The sequence below is a fragment of the Pyrgilauda ruficollis genome, unplaced genomic scaffold, assembly GCF_017590135.1.
Source record: "Pyrgilauda ruficollis isolate IOZ18807 unplaced genomic scaffold, ASM1759013v1 scaffold39, whole genome shotgun sequence".
Taxonomy (NCBI): domain Eukaryota; kingdom Metazoa; phylum Chordata; class Aves; order Passeriformes; family Passeridae; genus Pyrgilauda; species Pyrgilauda ruficollis.
Genome location: NW_024525378.1, coordinates 5595617 through 5613253, shown reverse-complemented (window position 1 = coordinate 5613253; position 17637 = coordinate 5595617). Strand labels below are relative to the sequence as shown.

The 17637-nt window shown below is 44.3% G+C and overlaps 1 protein-coding gene across 2 annotated transcripts; it reads left to right on the top strand.

The window, feature by feature from the left end:
• The first annotated feature begins 1926 nt into the window (after nucleotides 1-1926).
• ERRFI1 (ERBB receptor feedback inhibitor 1) lies at nucleotides 1927-11902 on the top strand. 2 transcript variants are annotated; one of them, XM_041476593.1, is made up of 4 exons: nucleotides 1927-2046; nucleotides 8432-8628; nucleotides 8755-8831; nucleotides 9372-11902. In XM_041476593.1, the coding sequence occupies exons 2-4, from the start codon at nucleotides 8507-8509 to the stop codon at nucleotides 10565-10567; spliced, it is 1395 nt and encodes a 464-aa protein (XP_041332527.1). In that variant the 5' UTR covers nucleotides 1927-2046; nucleotides 8432-8506; the 3' UTR covers nucleotides 10568-11902. The 2 variants fall into 2 exon arrangements, with proteins under 2 accessions (XP_041332527.1, XP_041332528.1); XM_041476594.1 differs by lacking the exon at nucleotides 1927-2046 and adding an exon at nucleotides 2055-2582.
• The last annotated feature ends 5735 nt before the right edge of the window (nucleotides 11903-17637 follow it).

Below are 17637 nucleotides of genomic sequence, written 5' to 3'. Positions count from 1 at the left end.
TGCAACCAGGACAATTTAAACTTGAGATAACTAATGTTGCAGGGCCAGCTTATCCACAGAAATCATTAGTCACGGTCTTCAAGTCCAGAACAATAGAAGTACAGCAAACACTTGGAAGCAGTCTCTGAGCACGTACAGTTCAGCACAAACCACTGCCACCAGAACACAAACATCCTGCAGTCTCTGTTAAGTGCACCCCAATTCATCAAAATCACAAACCCCCACTCTCCTCCCCTTCTTTCTTTCGATGCCTTCTACTTCCTCTTATATTCTTTTCACTTTCTCTCACCTGCATAACATATCCAGTCAACTTCAGAGGACCTCTTCATCATTTTTCACACTGGAAATCTCTGCTAGGTTACAACCCTGCCCTTTTTTCTCTCACAGCACCTGCATTTTCACAGCAGTACAACAGATCTTACGACAAAAATACATAAGTAGGAGATCTTATTGTCCCTAAGAACAAGGGTGAATGGGGGGACTTTCACCAGAGGTCAAAAGAAACCCCAAAGAGAAAAGAGGAGAAGCCAACTGCAGACATGAATCACATCATGCATTGAAATCAAGAATTCTTCTTTCTTAAAGTATCACTAACTATTGTAGCTCAAAGAGTATAGATAGAAGATACATTTTGTTGATCCTATTGTTAGCACCTCTCAGTGCTGGGAGTTTCACTGGTCTTTCTTTCTCCAACAAAGAAATTACTGCACTGCAGAGCAAAACGGATCAAAAGCCTGATTCTTATTGATTATGCTGTAATGAACAGCATCACTTGTAAATGTTCTCAAGTCTTTAAACAGCAGCTTTCACCACGAATCCTTCTTTTCTGACCACTGTGGTTTATTTACCACCACAAATCTATGTCTAAAAACAAAATACTGTAAAATCTGTGAGAGCCCACCCATATTTTCTCAAGATGCCAAATAAATCATTACACATGAAGATGGATTTATTTCAACACAAATATTCCTATTTCAAGAAAACTGACATTCACAGGTCCAACTCCTACAACAGTGAAAGGTTTGGTGTTTTCCCTCCTTCCAGTAAAACTAAAGGACAGGGATTCCCCGTGACTGCACAACACTTGGTCACCAACACGCGTGGGCAAGGACGGGCCCCACCTCAGCGCCCGGACCCTTTTACGAGAGAAAATCATGAGGCACCGATGGGGAGAAACACGGGGAGAAGGGAAACACGGGGAGCCACGGCCGCCGCCTCCTCCTGGCCCGGGCCCCGCGCCCGCTCGCTCGGGACCGGGCCGGGAGAGCGAGCGCTCCCTGCTGCCCGCGGGGACGGCTCCGAGCCCGGGGAAGGCGGAGGGAAACTCCCCGCAGAGAGGGGCAGTGCGGTGCCCTGACAGCGGCGGGGACAGGACGGCGATCGGCCGGAGGGAACAGAACGAGGGACTGCCGCCCCAGGAAACGGAGCGCGGGGACGGGAGAAGGGGAGCAGCAGCAGGCAGCCCCCTGAGGGACCAGCACAGCGGCCAGGGCAAGCCAGAGGGCCCGGGCAGGACAGCGAGAGCTGGAGAACCGAGCGGCACCGCCTCAGCATCCCCGGGCGGGCGCTGCCTGCCCGCCGCTGTGAGCGCCAGCTCCTCAGCTCGCCGCGCTTCTTCACCCCCGCCTGCCAAACACCGCTCTCCCTGAGCCCGGAGGCGGCCGGTCCCGCAGGCCGGGGCGGAAGGGGTGCCAAGGCGGAGGCGGCATTGCCCAGAGGGCGCCCCGGGGGCCGTTCCCGCCGGCGGGCGCGGAGCAGCAGCAGCAGCGGCACCGCCTGCGCCCAGGCCCCCGCCGGGAAGCGCCGCGGCCCCCGCGCCCGGCGGAACCGGAAGCCGCCACAGCACCCTCACGGGCGGGCGCGCGCGCCCCCGCCCCTTTAAGGCCTCCCGTGACGAACGCGCCGCGCGGGGCGGGGCGGGGCCACGCGCGGTCCCGCCCCCCTCCATAAGAGCGGCGGCCGGCGCGCGCTGCGGCAGTGACCGGCGCTGGGGCGGCGCATGCGTGTGGCGCCGGCGGCCGCGCGGAGCTGCGCGACACTGTCGGGGTGAGTGACGGCCCCGCGGCACCTCCCGCGCCCCTGGCCGCCATGGCGGCCCCCGGGCCCGCCCGGCGCACCGGGGCTGCCCGCCCGCCGCTCGGGCCCAGCGCGTCCCTGCCGCGCCGCTGGGGAGGGAAGCGGGGGCCGGCGGATCCGGCGGCACACGCGAGTGGGTCGGGCCGTGGAGCCGAGGCTGGCCGAGCGCGGGGCTCGGAGCCGCGGTGTGGTTCCCGCCGGCGGGCGTGAGGGCCGGCGGCGGCGGCCGGGAGGAGCCGGGAGCGCGCTGGGTGCTGCTGTGCTGAGGGGGCGGGGGGCAGCAGGGCCGGCGCCGCTGCGGCTCCGCTCCCCCCGGGCGATCCCGGTGCCACATTCGCCCCGCTCGCCGCGGCCGGAATCCCCGTGAGGGGGACGGGACCCGCCCGGGGTCAGCGGAGCCCGCAGCTACATTCTTGAAAATCAACGTGGCGTGCCACGCGTTTTCTTCCTGACCCGAAACAGTATCTGTGCTCTCTCCCTCCTTCCGAGCTGCTCCTCTCGCTCCCGTGAGTAAACAAGAGACCGCACTGTGGGCTCAGGCTCTGCGCTTCGCACTCTAATTTAGGCTGGCTTAATTTAGAATAAACATTTCTTTGTGACTTAATACCTCATTACGCACTTATGCTCGATTTTCTAAAATAGCCAGTCTGTGGTGGTTAAATCTGGAGACATCGCTGTATCCTTCAGCACTGACAGCGCAGCGAGCAGGCCGGGGCTCGAGGGAGAGCTCAGTGCTCTGCTGTCACTGCAGCACCGACCGAGGGCCCTCTGCAGCATTCTGAATAAGCAAAAAATGTACCGTGCTTGATATCCAAAGATAACAGTACCTCTTTACATAGTAACTGGATGGGAGAGGCTCTGGGGGCAAGGTGTCTTCGGTCCTTTTGGGAAAACCTGGATCTTTGTTGTACTGGAATGGCAGGTGAATGATGCCTCTGCATCACAAATGCATTTGTGAATTGCACTTACTAGCTGTTAAACTGTTCAATTCGTCTGTATTATTCACTCAATTTACTTTATGCACAAGCTCAGCTGTCTTCCCTTAGTAATCTACCTATATGGGATAATTTTCTGAATTTTTTTTTAATATCAACCTACCTGTTGAGTTGGTGGGCATATGTTCTTGGTGAAGCCCTGTGTCTGCCATGCTCTCCAGTACAGGACTTATTTTAGAGAAAAACAGTTCCAGTTCTCTGTAGTAGAAAAGAGAATTAAAACTTATCACAGTGTGTCTAACACTATGGTTATGAGTCTGAGTCAGCTGGAAAGGAATTTTTATTTCCTGAATGTAAGCTGTCTATATTCACATTAAAATTTTCAGGAGGGTGAAGTACCATACCTTAAGCATGCATCTGAAATCTGACAAGCAGAGGCAAGGCAATTGTCTTGCTATTTAATTATTAGTTTTCTACTGGCAATTTAAAGGTTACTCCCATTTGTTCTGTAGGACTGTGAAATGGTAGCCCAAATTTTAACTGAACTTAAACTCCTTGGTGAACTGTGGTTCTTGGAATATATTCCAAACAGCTGACTGTTACAATCTAAATACAGAGTTTGTCTGCTGTTCAGGTGATTGGTCTGTTGTATACCCATAGGATTAGTTTTATTTGCAAGCACCCATGATTTGACTGTTTAGTGATCAGAGTCTTTAATTCTTTACCACAGAGTGGTCCATTTCTGGTTGGCAGAATGTGTAGAAAAATACCTCAAAGTTAAGAATGTAATTCATTTATACAATAACTGTAAAGAATATAATTCCTGTAAATGGAAATACCTTCTGAGGCCTGTATCTGAGCATGCTTTGGCCTGTGACTCAGGAACACTGAACTGTACTGTGGAGGTTTGGTGTATAGTAAAGAAGATTTAATTATTTATTAAGTGAATAGATTTAAACTAACCTTCTCATGAGGCAGTTTCTGCTAAGTTGGTCACTCAGCATTCATCTAGCTGCAAAGACAGAAGTACTTCAAGGATAAGAACTAGAGAAACAGAATTTTTAATATTTTTAAAAAGTATTTGGATTTCCAGAAAGTATATTAACAGCACTTAGATTTTTAAAGTCCAATACTTGGAAGTCTGAAATACTTAAACATGAAAAGGGGTGGCTCTATCTCAGGTACTTACGTTAAATAGAAAGTCAGAGGAGAAAAAGGAAATTACATCACATTGTCAAATAAGGAACAGCTAGCTGGAGTAGATGACTTGTAGTGCAAAAATGTGCCCCTCCTCCTGTGAATTGCTTCTGAGATTTGTTAAAGATAATGTGGTGGCAAGGTGAGCAAAAATAGGTTGTGGATTTAAGGTAGACACGTTTCTTCCCCTCCCAAAAGGGGGAAGCAGGTCTTATTTTTTCCCTCTCTCCCATTTCTTACAAGAAGTATTATAAGCTCCTTGTCAAGAGTGCTGCCTTTATACAACCTGTCGAAAGTTTGTACAGGCATTCAGAATCTGTACAGCAAGTTGCTGTGTTCCATTCCCATTAAGTGAAACATTTAGAGCATGCTTTGGTCTACTGTGCGTACCAGAAAGGTTTTCTTTGTTATGAACTGAGCTTGCCTCAAATACTTGGTTGCGTTGGGGCTGGGAGAACAGGGAACAGAGTAATAAGATTCTGTGTGTGATCGGTGATAGGTAATAGGTTGAGCTAAATATATATGCTAATGCTTCTTAGTTTCTAAACAGAGGGTTCCTGTTGTTATAACACAAGTATTTATTAATATGTATCTGTATGAAAACAGTGTATTTGGGGTATTTGCCATAATTCAACTTACCACAAAAAGCTGTCCACAGTTCTCACTGTGTAGATACACTGCTGTTTGTGGACATTTGACTTTTTTGGCTTACACATAGCCCTCCTGTTGAAGTCTGAAGGTATATTTGGCTTTGTAAAAAAAAATAAATTAAAAATCAGTCTCCTCCCCAATACTTGTTGTTATTGAGATTTGTTAATACAAGCAGAGCTGGATGATTACAAGCACCTCCTTTGCACTGTTACCATGCCTTACAGGGAAGGGTGTCAGCAGCTTCCTAATGCACCAGCAAATCTTCCAATTGCCTTGGCTTGTAAATGCCCTGTAGAAATTACCAGCCAGCCAGTTTGTACTCCATTTCTCTTGAATAACACAAACTGTACTATCTTCAAAAGTGCTTCGATCTTCCTAAATGCCATAAACTGCATAAGTAGGTCAGACAAGCACAGTAACTGAAAGCCCATTCTGTGCAAATGAGCAGCACACAAACGGGAGATCAGGAATGCTTCATGACTGTGCAGTGTCCATTTTCTTTGGCTAATATAGTTTGATGTTATTTATGGCTAAGTTTAGATCCTTAAACTTATAAGGAGGCAAAATTGGGACAGCAGTTAACAGTGAAAACTGTTGATGTTTATATCTTCATGGCTGACTTTTGTATTTTTTTTAATGCCAATTCCTACAATATAATATATACTACTCAGCTTTAGTAAGAGCATGCTGTCTAAAATACAAAATTTGTATTCAATTACTGCTCTCATGTCTCCCTCTTAAGATACTGTCTTCAAACAAGCTTATGCATGTTTTAAAATAGAAGCACCATTTCTCTAGACTCCACTGAAAAAGTAACTGGGTGGTTTAGTGAAAGCACTACCTCTCTTGATATCCTAGCTCAAGGCACAGAGGACAGTTTCATAACTCTCTGAAATGTCAAGGCAGATCACCTGTGAATTCGCAAAGAGGTCATTGATAAATGAGGCAAGCTTTATGGCTATATAAATTGCGCTTTCTTTTTAAAAAATCAAGACTGAAACAAGTGAAAATTACCTTTTCCTAGAGTATGTAAATATTTAAGTCTGTTTCAGATGTTGAGCTTAGCATTCCAGAGAGATTTCAGAGAGTGATTGTGCAACTATCAGTCTTGAGAGCTGAGATTTAGACAGCATTCAGAAAGCTGACACAGTAATTACTAGTAGTGGTTTAGGCGTGGGATTTGGTGGAGGTTGGGCTTAACAAGCCCTGCAAGGGTTGTATGTTATCACAGCTAGCAGGTTACATGTGCTCTCAAACTACAGCAGTTGTTCCCCCCCTCATATTTTATATCATAATCAATGTCTCATGGTCCTGTCAGATCTTGTACACACACTGAGGTGGAGTACAATCATTTGCTGACTAATCAGTGTTCTATACCAGCATTTTTTTAATTTGTGACTTGCATTTGACTTCAGAAATATTGAAATGGATAGTAGGCATTAGTCTTAAGCTCTCTTAATTAATTTTCTTTCTTTTGTAGATTTGTTGCTAATAGGATAGGATCTGTGAGGCACAAAAAAAAATCCCTGTTCAATACAGTGTGAGCTGATAAGATGGATGCTTTATTTGGAAATTACGTTGATATGAAGCAATTTTAGAATTGGTGCTATATGTGTACTGTATGCTTAAGTCATTAATAAATGCTTAAGTCATTTTGACAAATGGGTATCTCTAGTGTTTGCTCCCCTGAAGAGAGTGGTTCTGCTTGCACTTACAGGACTGTGTTATTGCTTCCCGGGGCTCTGTATTTTTATTTAATTTTGCTATGAAATATCTGCAGTTCCTGTTAGTGGGAAGGGTCCAACTGAACTGTGTTATGCAAAAATTTCCAGGGTTAAGCTAGCTTTATAAGGAGGTTAGAGAATGGAGGATAGAGGATGGTCTTTACTAAAATCAGGAGGGCTGAATGAAGCAGTCTGTGCTGCAATACATAGAACACTGGTTTGGCCCTCATTCCCTTCTAGAGTTATTCTGAAATGCCTGCCTAAAATATATTGGGTATCTGGCAGTGAGTAAAACAGTCCCACTTCTGTTGATGCAGACAGTCAGGATTGAGAAAACCATCACGCTCCTGAAGAGAATGGGATTAGGTCTCACACCATAGACATACAGAAGCTACTTGTTTTCTTAAGATGATCAATACTGACCCAATTCAAAATAGAAAGAACAACTCTGCTGCACTCTTTCTCAAACAGTTGTTCAGAAATTGCAAATAGTGATGCTGGATTGCAAACTAAACCTGCTTTACTGTCCTAAGTCCTGCTTGGGAGTTTGCCCATCCCTCACACTGCAGACAAGTATAATGGATCTTTTCTCCTAAAGGAAAAGGAAGATTACACATCTGCAGAGAATGCTTGGTTTTGGGCAGATTTACCATGAGCATAAGCTACTACCTGTGTCTGTACCACATTTTCTTGCAGTACCACACTGTGAAGGGCTTTTCTTGCCTTGTTTGCTGAGCCCTGATATAGCCAGCCCTCAGCTGTTGGTTGATTTTTCTTTAGATGGAATCTTTTGGTGGAGGGATTGGACAAACTCACATTAATATTATATGTTCATAGTATTGATTCTCAAGAGAGATACAAATTAAACTGTTTTGCTTGGGGTTTGGGTTGGTAGATTTTTCATGTTTTTTTAAACAGACTACATTGCACTTGCTGAATGTAGGATATTTGTGTTAGATGAAGGCAGAGACCCAGAGAACATATTTTTTGTAGTCTTGGACTTAATTTCTCCTGCCTTCAGAATGCTGACTAATTTTACATTTCCCCTTCCCCTCCCTGATGAATTTCTTAAACAAAGTCCTGTGAGTCAATTTGTTCTGTAGACTGATTACTTACTCAATATAAAGCAATTGCCAACATATTTTTTCTGCCATAAATGGGCCAGATAAAGCATTCTTCACACATTCAACATAGATTTGAATGCAGCACAACAGTTTCAGCTGAGATTATTTCAAATCACTGGATTTTCAATTTGTTTGAAATCGCTAGAAGGCTTGAGGCTGTTTTAAAGTATCTTAATGTTTAAGTTAGTTAAAAGTAGTTACTGTTTTATGTAAAAGAAGTTTTAGAATTCTAATTCAAGTAGTCAATAATTCTGTTTATTAGAGCAAAGGCTGTGGAAGATAATACTTAACAGCAGAGCAGGCTGTTACACATTGGTTACACTGGAAGCTAAAATCTTTAGCAGAAAGATAGAACTGAAGGCAGCTACTGGAAGTTTAGATTGTTCTAGAAAACGTTTTAAAAACCTTTTTTTTTCATGAGTAACTAGTAGTTTATGTTCAAGAACTGAAGTTGTGGGATACACAACTGCCATATATCAATACCTTAACATATTTTTCCTTTTTTTCTATGTGGTATAGTTCTTTAAGATAACTTACCTGTTTTGTACTTTAATTTTGCAATCAGACTCAAAACAAGAAGCTTGGTCAAGTTTTCCAGTTGGCAAGTATTAGGACAGGAGGCCTTTCTACAGAGCTATTTAATTCCTTGAATACTGAAATTTCAGATGAGACATGGAACAACATCACGTTTGCATTTCTGATCTTTGTGTTCTCCCTCTTGAAGGGAATGAAAACTGCAGGAAACCTGCCAAGTCCTGAATATCAAGGGTTGTGAGACATCCTCAGAGAACACGGCACAATGTCAACTGCAGGAGTTGCTGCTCAGGAGATGAGAGTCCCCTTAAAAACCGGATTTCTTCACACCAGTCAAGGCATGGGCAGTCTGAAAACCTGCTGGGGTACCCACAGTGGATTTGAAAAGTGAGTGAGGCTGAAATTTATCTATTGCGTCTTCAAGTCTATGAAATGGGTGTTATGAATACTTGTGCCAGTACAGACCTATGGTTCATTTACAGTGAAGGCTTTTTTTTTCTTTTTTTTTTTTAGTACTTTCTTCAATGTGGACCCTATAGCAGTGACATATAATTTAAACCCATCAACCGAGCAGCATTTGCCATCCATCGGTGAGTACGAGTTGCCGCAGCCGCGGTAGGAAATGTCAGGGATTTGTCTCGGGAGAACCCTGCGGGCCCCGCTGGCACCGGCGCGCTCCCTGCTGGCAGCTCAGGAAGCCGACAAAACCACTTCTAAATAACACACAGGATCGAGTTAAACAAAAACACACACCCCTCCCATTCGCCTTGTACAGGAGGCCTCTGAGTTGCCATTACACTTTTGATGGAAAAAATATTTGGTAAAAAAAGCACTTGTTCTGTTGTAGTCTTATGCTGGGATCTTTGTAGCTCTCTGGTTTATGCTTGGGGTCTCTTGAACTACCTCTTAACTGGAGCACTGGTCTAAAACAATAAGATAATCTGCTACTATATTAACTAATGCCTAAATCCATGACCAGACATGATCTGTAATACCTGCATTTCACTACCTGGAGACATTAAGCAGACATTACTTGCTGTTGCATTAGAAGGAATTAAATATGCAGTGACAGAGTGATGTGCTGGAATGTTACTTAGAAAAGTGTCTCTAAGAATTTCTCACCTTTTTAGGGCACTCTTCCAACCAGCCTTCCATGAATGACCACGTTGCTGGAAGCTGCATCCCAGTCCCGTCTCAGAAATCCAGTCCACCTCCTTTAAGTCCCAAAAATGAACAGCCAATTTCAAGGTACGACGACCATCTCGTTCCTGGCTTTAGTAAACTGTCATTAACCATGGGCTGTGTTTCTGAAGAAACACCTCCTCACATGCCAATAAAAAATGGACCAATTCCATTTCTGTCTGCATCTGCTAATGACCGCAGCTGCAGGCCACTACCCCCTCTGCCTATATCTGAAGACTTTACTCCAGATGAGGTTGACAAAGAGGTAGAATTCCTGACTAGCTCAGATACTGACTTTTTGTTAGAAGATTATGAACTTCCTCCTTTTAAATCCAGCGCTCCAAGCCGTCGGAGCTTTAGGGGCTGTGGACAAATCAACTATGCCTATTTCGATGCTCCAACAGGACCAAAACCAGAAGATGCCAACCCTACACAAAGCCTAAATGTGTACATATCCAGTATTTATCCTCCCCCACAGCAGCTGCATCGACGCCTGCGAAGGTCCCATTCCGGGCCAGCTGGATCTCTCAATAAACCCATAGTGAGACTAACTGGACACTTAAACAGGGCATCTCCAACTTCTGATGAAGATAAACCAGAGATTCCACCAAGGGTTCCTATACCCCCACGGGCTCTCAAGCCAGACTACAGGAGGTGGTCAGCAGAAGTTGCTTCCAGTGCGTACAGTGATGAAGACAGGCCTCCCAAAGTGCCCCCTCGAGAGCCTTTGTCACGCAGCAATTCCCGCACCCCCAGCCCCAAAAGCCTCCCATCATACCTCAATGGGGTTATGCCCCCCACCCAGAGCTTTGCACCTGATCCTAAGTATGTCAGCAGCAAAGCTCTACAAAGACAAAACAGTGAAGGATCTTCCAACAGGGTCCCTTGCATTCTTCCAATTATTGAAAATGGTAAGAAGGCCAGTTCAACACACTACTATCTGCTACCAGAGAGACCTCCATATTTGGACAAGTATGAGAAATTCTTCAGAGAAGCAGAGGAGAGGAGCTCTAACACTGAGGTTCAGTCCTGGTCTGGTGACTGCACAGCCACCTCAGCCCCAATAAAACTGGACTCAAAGCCCAGAATGGACATAGGTGGTCCCCTGAAACGAAAACACCTGTCCTACGTGGTTTCCCCGTAGTGTCTGGGAGCACAGGCTCAGCTCAGTTGCTTGGGATGGAGCTGAACTTTATCATGTTACAAAGTTCTTATGGTTCACAGATAATGAAGTAGGAGCAGTTTGTCCTCTGAGAACTGACAAGTGGATGGTAAAGTCCTCTTATGCTGCATATATTCAATATGTTTCTTAAGACTTTTCTTGTCTTGGTATGTAAGCTGAAAACCTATAAAGATTCTGCAGAAACATGGAGGGATAGTAGTCACAGTTGGCCAGTTGTATGCTACCCAGATGAACATGTTTGGTAGTCAGCATTATTTAAAAAAAAATTTTAAAAATTGATCTTTGCTTAAGAGTCACTTATAAAGCAGACAACAGACCAAGTAATGCAGTACAGTTTTTGTAATAGCTATTTTCCAAAATTTCTTTTACACAGTAATTCTACTGAGAACAGACTGTCCTCTTTTACTAGGATATGTCTTATAACAAGGTAAATGTGAGATATGATACCCACTTCAAGACTTGGCAGGCATATTGGAAGTGCATTTTGAAAGATTAATCTATCTTACAAATTAATTTGATGCTAATAGACTTTTAAAGTGAGTTAGATTTTGTGAATTCAATTGCTAGACACACTTGGCTCAATTTTGCAGTTTTTCCTAGAAGAGACTTGGACCAGCTATTGCTAAGCCTCTGCTGCTGCTCTTTTCCTGCTGGATCCTAGAAATGTGTGAATGTGTCCTGAGCAGCCACAGGGTTGCTATTAGGTAGGCAGTAACAACTTTGTGCTCACCTAGAGTCAGAAATTATGACTGTATTAAATACAGAAACACAGCACAAGCTGGTCTTGTGTTCTGGTTTCTGTTCAGTATTTTAGGGGAGGAGGAGGGGGGTGTGAGGAAAAAACATGATTCCATTTATGAACAGTGTCAGTCCCATCTCTTGCTGCTTCAGATGCTGCTTCTTGCTGTTTTTCCTCACTGTGCCTCAGCCATTCACTGAAGTTCACTGAGGTGCCACCTTAGCAGTTTCTTGTGCTCAGTTTGGTTACATTTATCCTCTCACAGATAAGCACAAGAGAAAGGGTGCTCATTAACAGGGGTGCAGAAGATGAATGTGTTCCTCCTAACAGAAGTAAACAAGGTGTTTACAGTTTAAACTGCTGAATGAGATGTTTGAGCTATTTTAAGCTTACTTTTTATTTGTTTTAGTACAAACTAAATGAAGGTGAAATACATGCTATAGAAATGCACTGATATTTCTGCATTGTGTACAGTATTGAATAAAAAATAATTCACTTTGTATTTTGAATATTGTCATGTCTTGAGTTTAATAAAGTTATAAAATACTTATTTATGATACATTTTGGTTTTTTGTTTTATTGAATAGTGCATGCAATTGCATTTTAGTTCTGCATTTACTGGAAAGTTCAAAGTTAGTAATGTTAAATGTGCAACAGATGTTGAATTCAGCTTGCATTTAATTCAAGATTTCTGCAGAAGTGTTCAGTAAGTCACATTGCACACCATTAATTTCAATTCCACCCTACTAACTGGTAGCATGGTATCTATAGTTTTGTGCTGACAATAAAACATCCTGTAAGATTAAGTTATCTGGCCTAACATTATTAATGATTTTGGTTTTTTTAGAGTCACCTATAGCACGTTAGCCACCAGTGTACAGAAAGGAAAGGGCAGTAGTGTTCCTGTCTTCAATTTCTCACCTGGTGAAAAACAGCATGATTAAGAGGGGAAAGAAATACTTATAATTGTGCAGAGGGGAAAGAAACTGTGAATACTTATCACAAAGCAAGTGTATTTCACCACAGTATGCAAGGCCTGGATGAGGTTACTGAAGATACAAAGCATCACATAACTTTGATCCTCTGGCTGTGTATGCAGGCAAACACTTGCCTTGATCTGGCAGTGTGGATGTTTCTGTCAGTGGGCTTATTTTAGAATAAAACAGGGTACCAGCCTTGGAATTGTACTGACATTGTGAAAAATGTCAGATGCAGTTTTTCAGTAATGCCCAATCCCTTGGCTCTTACACCTTGGAGGGTTGCTGAGATTTAGGAAGGTGCTGGAACACCTACTGCTGTGCCATAGCAGTAAGAGCCCATGCAGATGATAGGCTTCAAAACATAAACAAGTTACCTAATCCTGTGCAAGGCTTTCAACTCATATTCAGCCTACTGAAAGCTCTGCTTTCCCTCCACCCCTGGATTTTCATAAGATGAAAAGGTCAAATCTATGCTTAAAAGTGCTTGTATTTAAGGGGAAGGCTGCAGCTCTAGGACCCCAAAATAATGTAAACTCTGAGTTCCACCACACTGCTGCAGCAAACAGATTGACCCTGCCAAGCTGCAGCTCTCCCTCACAGACTGTTAGAGCTGGCACAGACTCAGGAGTTGTCATTCCAGTAGAACTCCCTCTAAACCCAAGTAACTGCCCTACAAATCTCTCCTGGCCTTTGCCTCTGGGTCCCACTCCATTCCCCATACTCCACATTTTTTTCCTTAAACATATCTGGTATAAAATAGGGTATTTGTTACAGTACCTCCAGCCCTGCATTCCAGCATGTATTTTCACTTCTGTTAGCAGTAGAGGTGCCCTAAAAAAACAGCTAATGTAGCAGCAGGTTTTTTACTTGAGCTGCTTCTGTGTACAAGCTATTATCATATTTATAGTGCTGAAAAACTTAAAACCATTATAAAACTTGTGCTTTTGAATGGTCTTACATAACCTTTTCTGAAATTCCTGAAACATTTAAGAAACATTTAACCTAACCTCCATGTGTTTTTCTCCTAGGGAAAAAAAAATTGCATACTGCTTTGCTGAGGGTATTTGGTATTGGCCACACAGTCCTGAGTATTTAAAAAAAAAAAAGTCACTATAGTGATGTTAACTTTCCTACTTGGAGCTGTGTCAGCTGAATTACAGCACAATGTTAAGAAGTTAACATTTCAGAAATCAAGCAAGGAACTGCTTGGCCATGAGCAAGACATTCAAACAGGTTACAGAGCTCACATGCTTCTTGAGTACAAGGAAAGTAACTAACAGGCAAGTCTTACAGTGTAAAACGAACTTGACTGTTTTATCTTTAAAATTCTGTAGTAAAGAGGTCTCACTGACAACTTGGTCCACAATTCAGTGGTTCTTTTTGTGAAGGGGTCACTGACAAAAGCAGGTGGAAGCCTTGCACGTATTCTTAGACACCAGATTCCTGTGCTTTGGGAATCAGGCTGCATGATCCAAAAACTATTTCGTTTTCCAAGTGAGTAATTAAGGCTGTAGAGCTGTGGGGGAAGCTTTGCAAGTTCTGGCCAGAAGACATTTCTCTGCTCATCCCCTGGCACATGATAAGACTTGTCAGGACACAACATGCTTTTGCAACAGCCTGATCACATGTTTGAATATTTAGAGTTTGGACTTACTTGAGCAAGGCCTGACAGCTTGCCTCTGAGAGCTAGATTTGACTGGAATAATCACACTTCAAAGCAGTTACAACTTGATAAACTGAAGTTTGGAGGGTCCAGGAATTTGTGTTAAAGCAGGGAAAGAAGATGTGTGTGTGTGGAAGGGCAGTGCTGCTCACAGCCCCCTGACTGCAGGAGCAGGTTGCCCACACTGCTCCCCTGCCCTCAGCACTCTCCTTGCCTCAGGATTCCTGTTGTGACCACCCAGCCACGCCAGGGAGGACTCCTGGGTGGCAGGAGGCAGCAACTATGCCGGGGCAAAGGGGGTGTACCACAATACTGGATCCAGCACAGCCCTACGGGGAGCCCAGGATCGTTGGGATGTGTCTGGCAGCAAGGCTGCTGAGAATGGGAGGAGGGTGCTGGGTGCCCTCTCCCCCAGGCTCAAAACCATTGACAGCACCAGCAAAAGCACGATGAGTAACAACTGACAGCAAAAGGCATCTGTCATATTCACCCTGTTTGCAGAACGCCCTTTACTTGGTGAGTTTGACTGGCAAATCAACCCAGAGGAGCTGAGTCTGGCTGGTACCTAAAGGAAAGGATGTTTGCCTCACTTTTTCCTGAAAAGAAGAGGCAGTGCTAGTACTAGGTGACTTGAAAAACCCATTAGCTAAACTTCACCATATTAACTTGCTGTTAAACAGATAAAGTCAGTAAATAACACAGAGCTGTAGCTGATCATCAGCTTCTTTTGCATCACAAGAGATAAACCAGAAAGTAAACCTGATTCGGAAGTATGCTGATTGACGACATCATTAAAATCTGCAGTCATTTAAATGCACTGATTGTTGTTGCTGTCATTAAGAGTTTTCCATTCACTCCCAGACTGCAGCAGGCACAATTACTGCCATCCTGAAACTGCAGAGGAGCACCCAGCAACATCACATGTGCTCCTGCTGCAGCCTTGGTTTTGTTTTTAAACATTTTGAGTGAAGTGTTAAGTTTGACATGAATAAAGAAAGCATTCTTCTAGTCCAGGACAAAGACACCAATTTTGCAAGGGCAGTTACTACAGCAGAGTAGTTGCTGATGGTGTTCAAACCAAGTCTTGTCAAGAATTCAGGGTTAAGATGATGGCCAGATCAGTCATGGTGGAATTCCCAGCCTTCAAACTCATGATTACAGACTGTGGCCCTTATAAACACTTTTAATATTACAAGCTGTATGTTAAATACATACTCAGTGGATTATGTCAAGAAGGAAATTGGAGATGAAGGTAAACCCTCATTTTATCTGCTTGTAGGCACTCTGCAGTTAGGTAACCTATTGATTTTCTTTGGGTGTACTCAATGTTCCTAGGGTAAACTTTTGTTTGTGAAGTAGGCTAATCTTACCATTTCCTGTCAGCTTGCTTTTCAGAACAGTTTGTATTCATTTAAAACTGAAAACATACAGCCAATGTTCTGTTTCACACAGCTTCCTGGCACTGAAAATCTAGCACACAACGTTTAATTATACTTATTAATATTCGTTAAATAGCACTGCAGAAATTTCTGGCTGCTGAGCTTGTGATTAGCATTTGTAAACTGAAAGAGGTGTTACCCCCACCCATCCTGCATCGTAATTCAGGCCTTGCATAATCCCCACCCAAATGCCTATTTTCATCCACAGAGCTCATTATTTTGTCTGAATCATACATGGAAGCCACACCCGTGATTGCTCATATACTGTTGCTATATTATTTATATATTGGTGTGCACCTTGATCCCAGTTGTGGTTAATTTTGGAAAAGGTGTTAGGTATTCCAAATTTTAAGTGGCATGCCACTGAAACATGGGAACCATGACTGCTATTCATTTCCTTACAAAGTGATTCAGAGGAAGAGATGCTTCTTTCTGAAGATTAAAACTGCCATCCACACATTATTAACATGTGAAAGGCACAAAGTTAGAAAAGTGCAAATACACTGCCATGAAACACCAGAAGGAAAACCATGCCAGATAATCCCACCATACCCACCCTGAATCTGCTTAAGGATGCTAATTACTAATCACATTGAGCTCTCATAACATACTAAGAGGCCCTCCATGCACCAGGTCTCTGGATCAAGCATGGGGTCATCAGGCCTGACACAGAAGAGCTTCCCCTGCCCACCACCGACCCAGGTGACCAAGAGACACATTCCTGTTACCTATAATATTTATTTTACCTTTGTTAATGTGTTTATTCTTTTCACAACCACTTCAAGGACAGGGTCAGCACTACTGGGTGCCCTGTGGAAGGCAACTGGAACACACAACCAACCCTGTAAACTTTGCAGTGGTGAGGTGCCAGACTCTCCAGGAACTCATCAGCTTCAAGGAAGTTCACACAAAGGACCACATCAGCTCATGCCACGTTGAGTCCAGCTGCTCCATGGCAAGGTGCCACCAAGGGAGACACCAGTGAATAGCAAGTGGCCTCTGACAGGTTACTCTGGCAGGATAGCCTTGCAATGCCTGAATTGGCATCTACTGGCTGTTAAGCAAGGTCCAGAGGAAAGAACCATATGAGGCTGCACTTGGTGATTTCACTGGCCCCATGTCATGTTGAGAAGTTATTCAAGAAAAGTTTTCCTGCACCTCAGTTGCACACCCCAGCACTTAGAGCTTCAGCAGCTGGAATTGGGACTGGGCTGCTGTGATGCAGAATCTACACAGCACCAGCACAGCAACAGGCACGTGGCAGTGCAGAGGCCACCAGTAACACAGGGCAGAGGTGAGATTACACACTCTGACACATTCTGTTGCTCATGGGATTCAATTGCTAGTGAGAGGAAGCGTTGTCTTTTCAGAGTAACTTCTCATCATGGTGAAAAAACCAATGAATGAAAGTGACTGCTTCATTAAAAGCCACGGGGACACACAGCCCCACCTGAGACACCTTTAAAAATGGATGCCAGCAAGGTGAGTATCAGTAAGCTCCTCTTTACACAGAGGCTGAGGGAGAACTGTCATGAGGCTCTGATGAAGAAGGGCTTGCCTGAAGCAAGGATGAACTGGTTAGTTCTTGAATTCAAGTTACATGGTTTAGTGCTATTGTTTTGTTAAAGGCTAACAGGCTAAACATACATATTGTGAAAGGTGAGGTGACCATGTGAGGACATTTTCTTCTACAGTCAATCATATCGTGGCCAGTGCTGGATGCAGTACACAGCTGGGAAAAGCCAAGGACCATATCACTCCACAGGGAATATTTCCAGTGGAGAAGCAGCCCTCTGCAGTAAGACAGAGACAGCAGGCACGGCCAGCAGTCCAAGCTGAGCAGGAGGTGACATAGCAGAGTGCACAGGAGAGCTGCAGACTGCTCAGCCTCTCAGCTGCTGACACCTCACAGGCCATTGCAGGGTGCCCTGGACATGCTGCCTCTCGCAGGCCACACTTCTGCTGTCATCTGAGCTTAATTGGACCAACTTGATCAAAAGCAGTCTCCACGATAAGACAGGATGCTATTGCATGCCCTGGAGCAGCACGATGAGTAAGGCAGCTGTTTTACAAGCACTTCAGTTCACAATTTAACACCTGAGCTTTATGCTGGGCCAGGCAGTCTCCTGCAGGGAGCAGCCAGTGCAGCACAGCTGCAGAACCCTGACTTTCTCCAGCAGCACGAGAGGCAGGCAGGCTCGCTGGCTGCA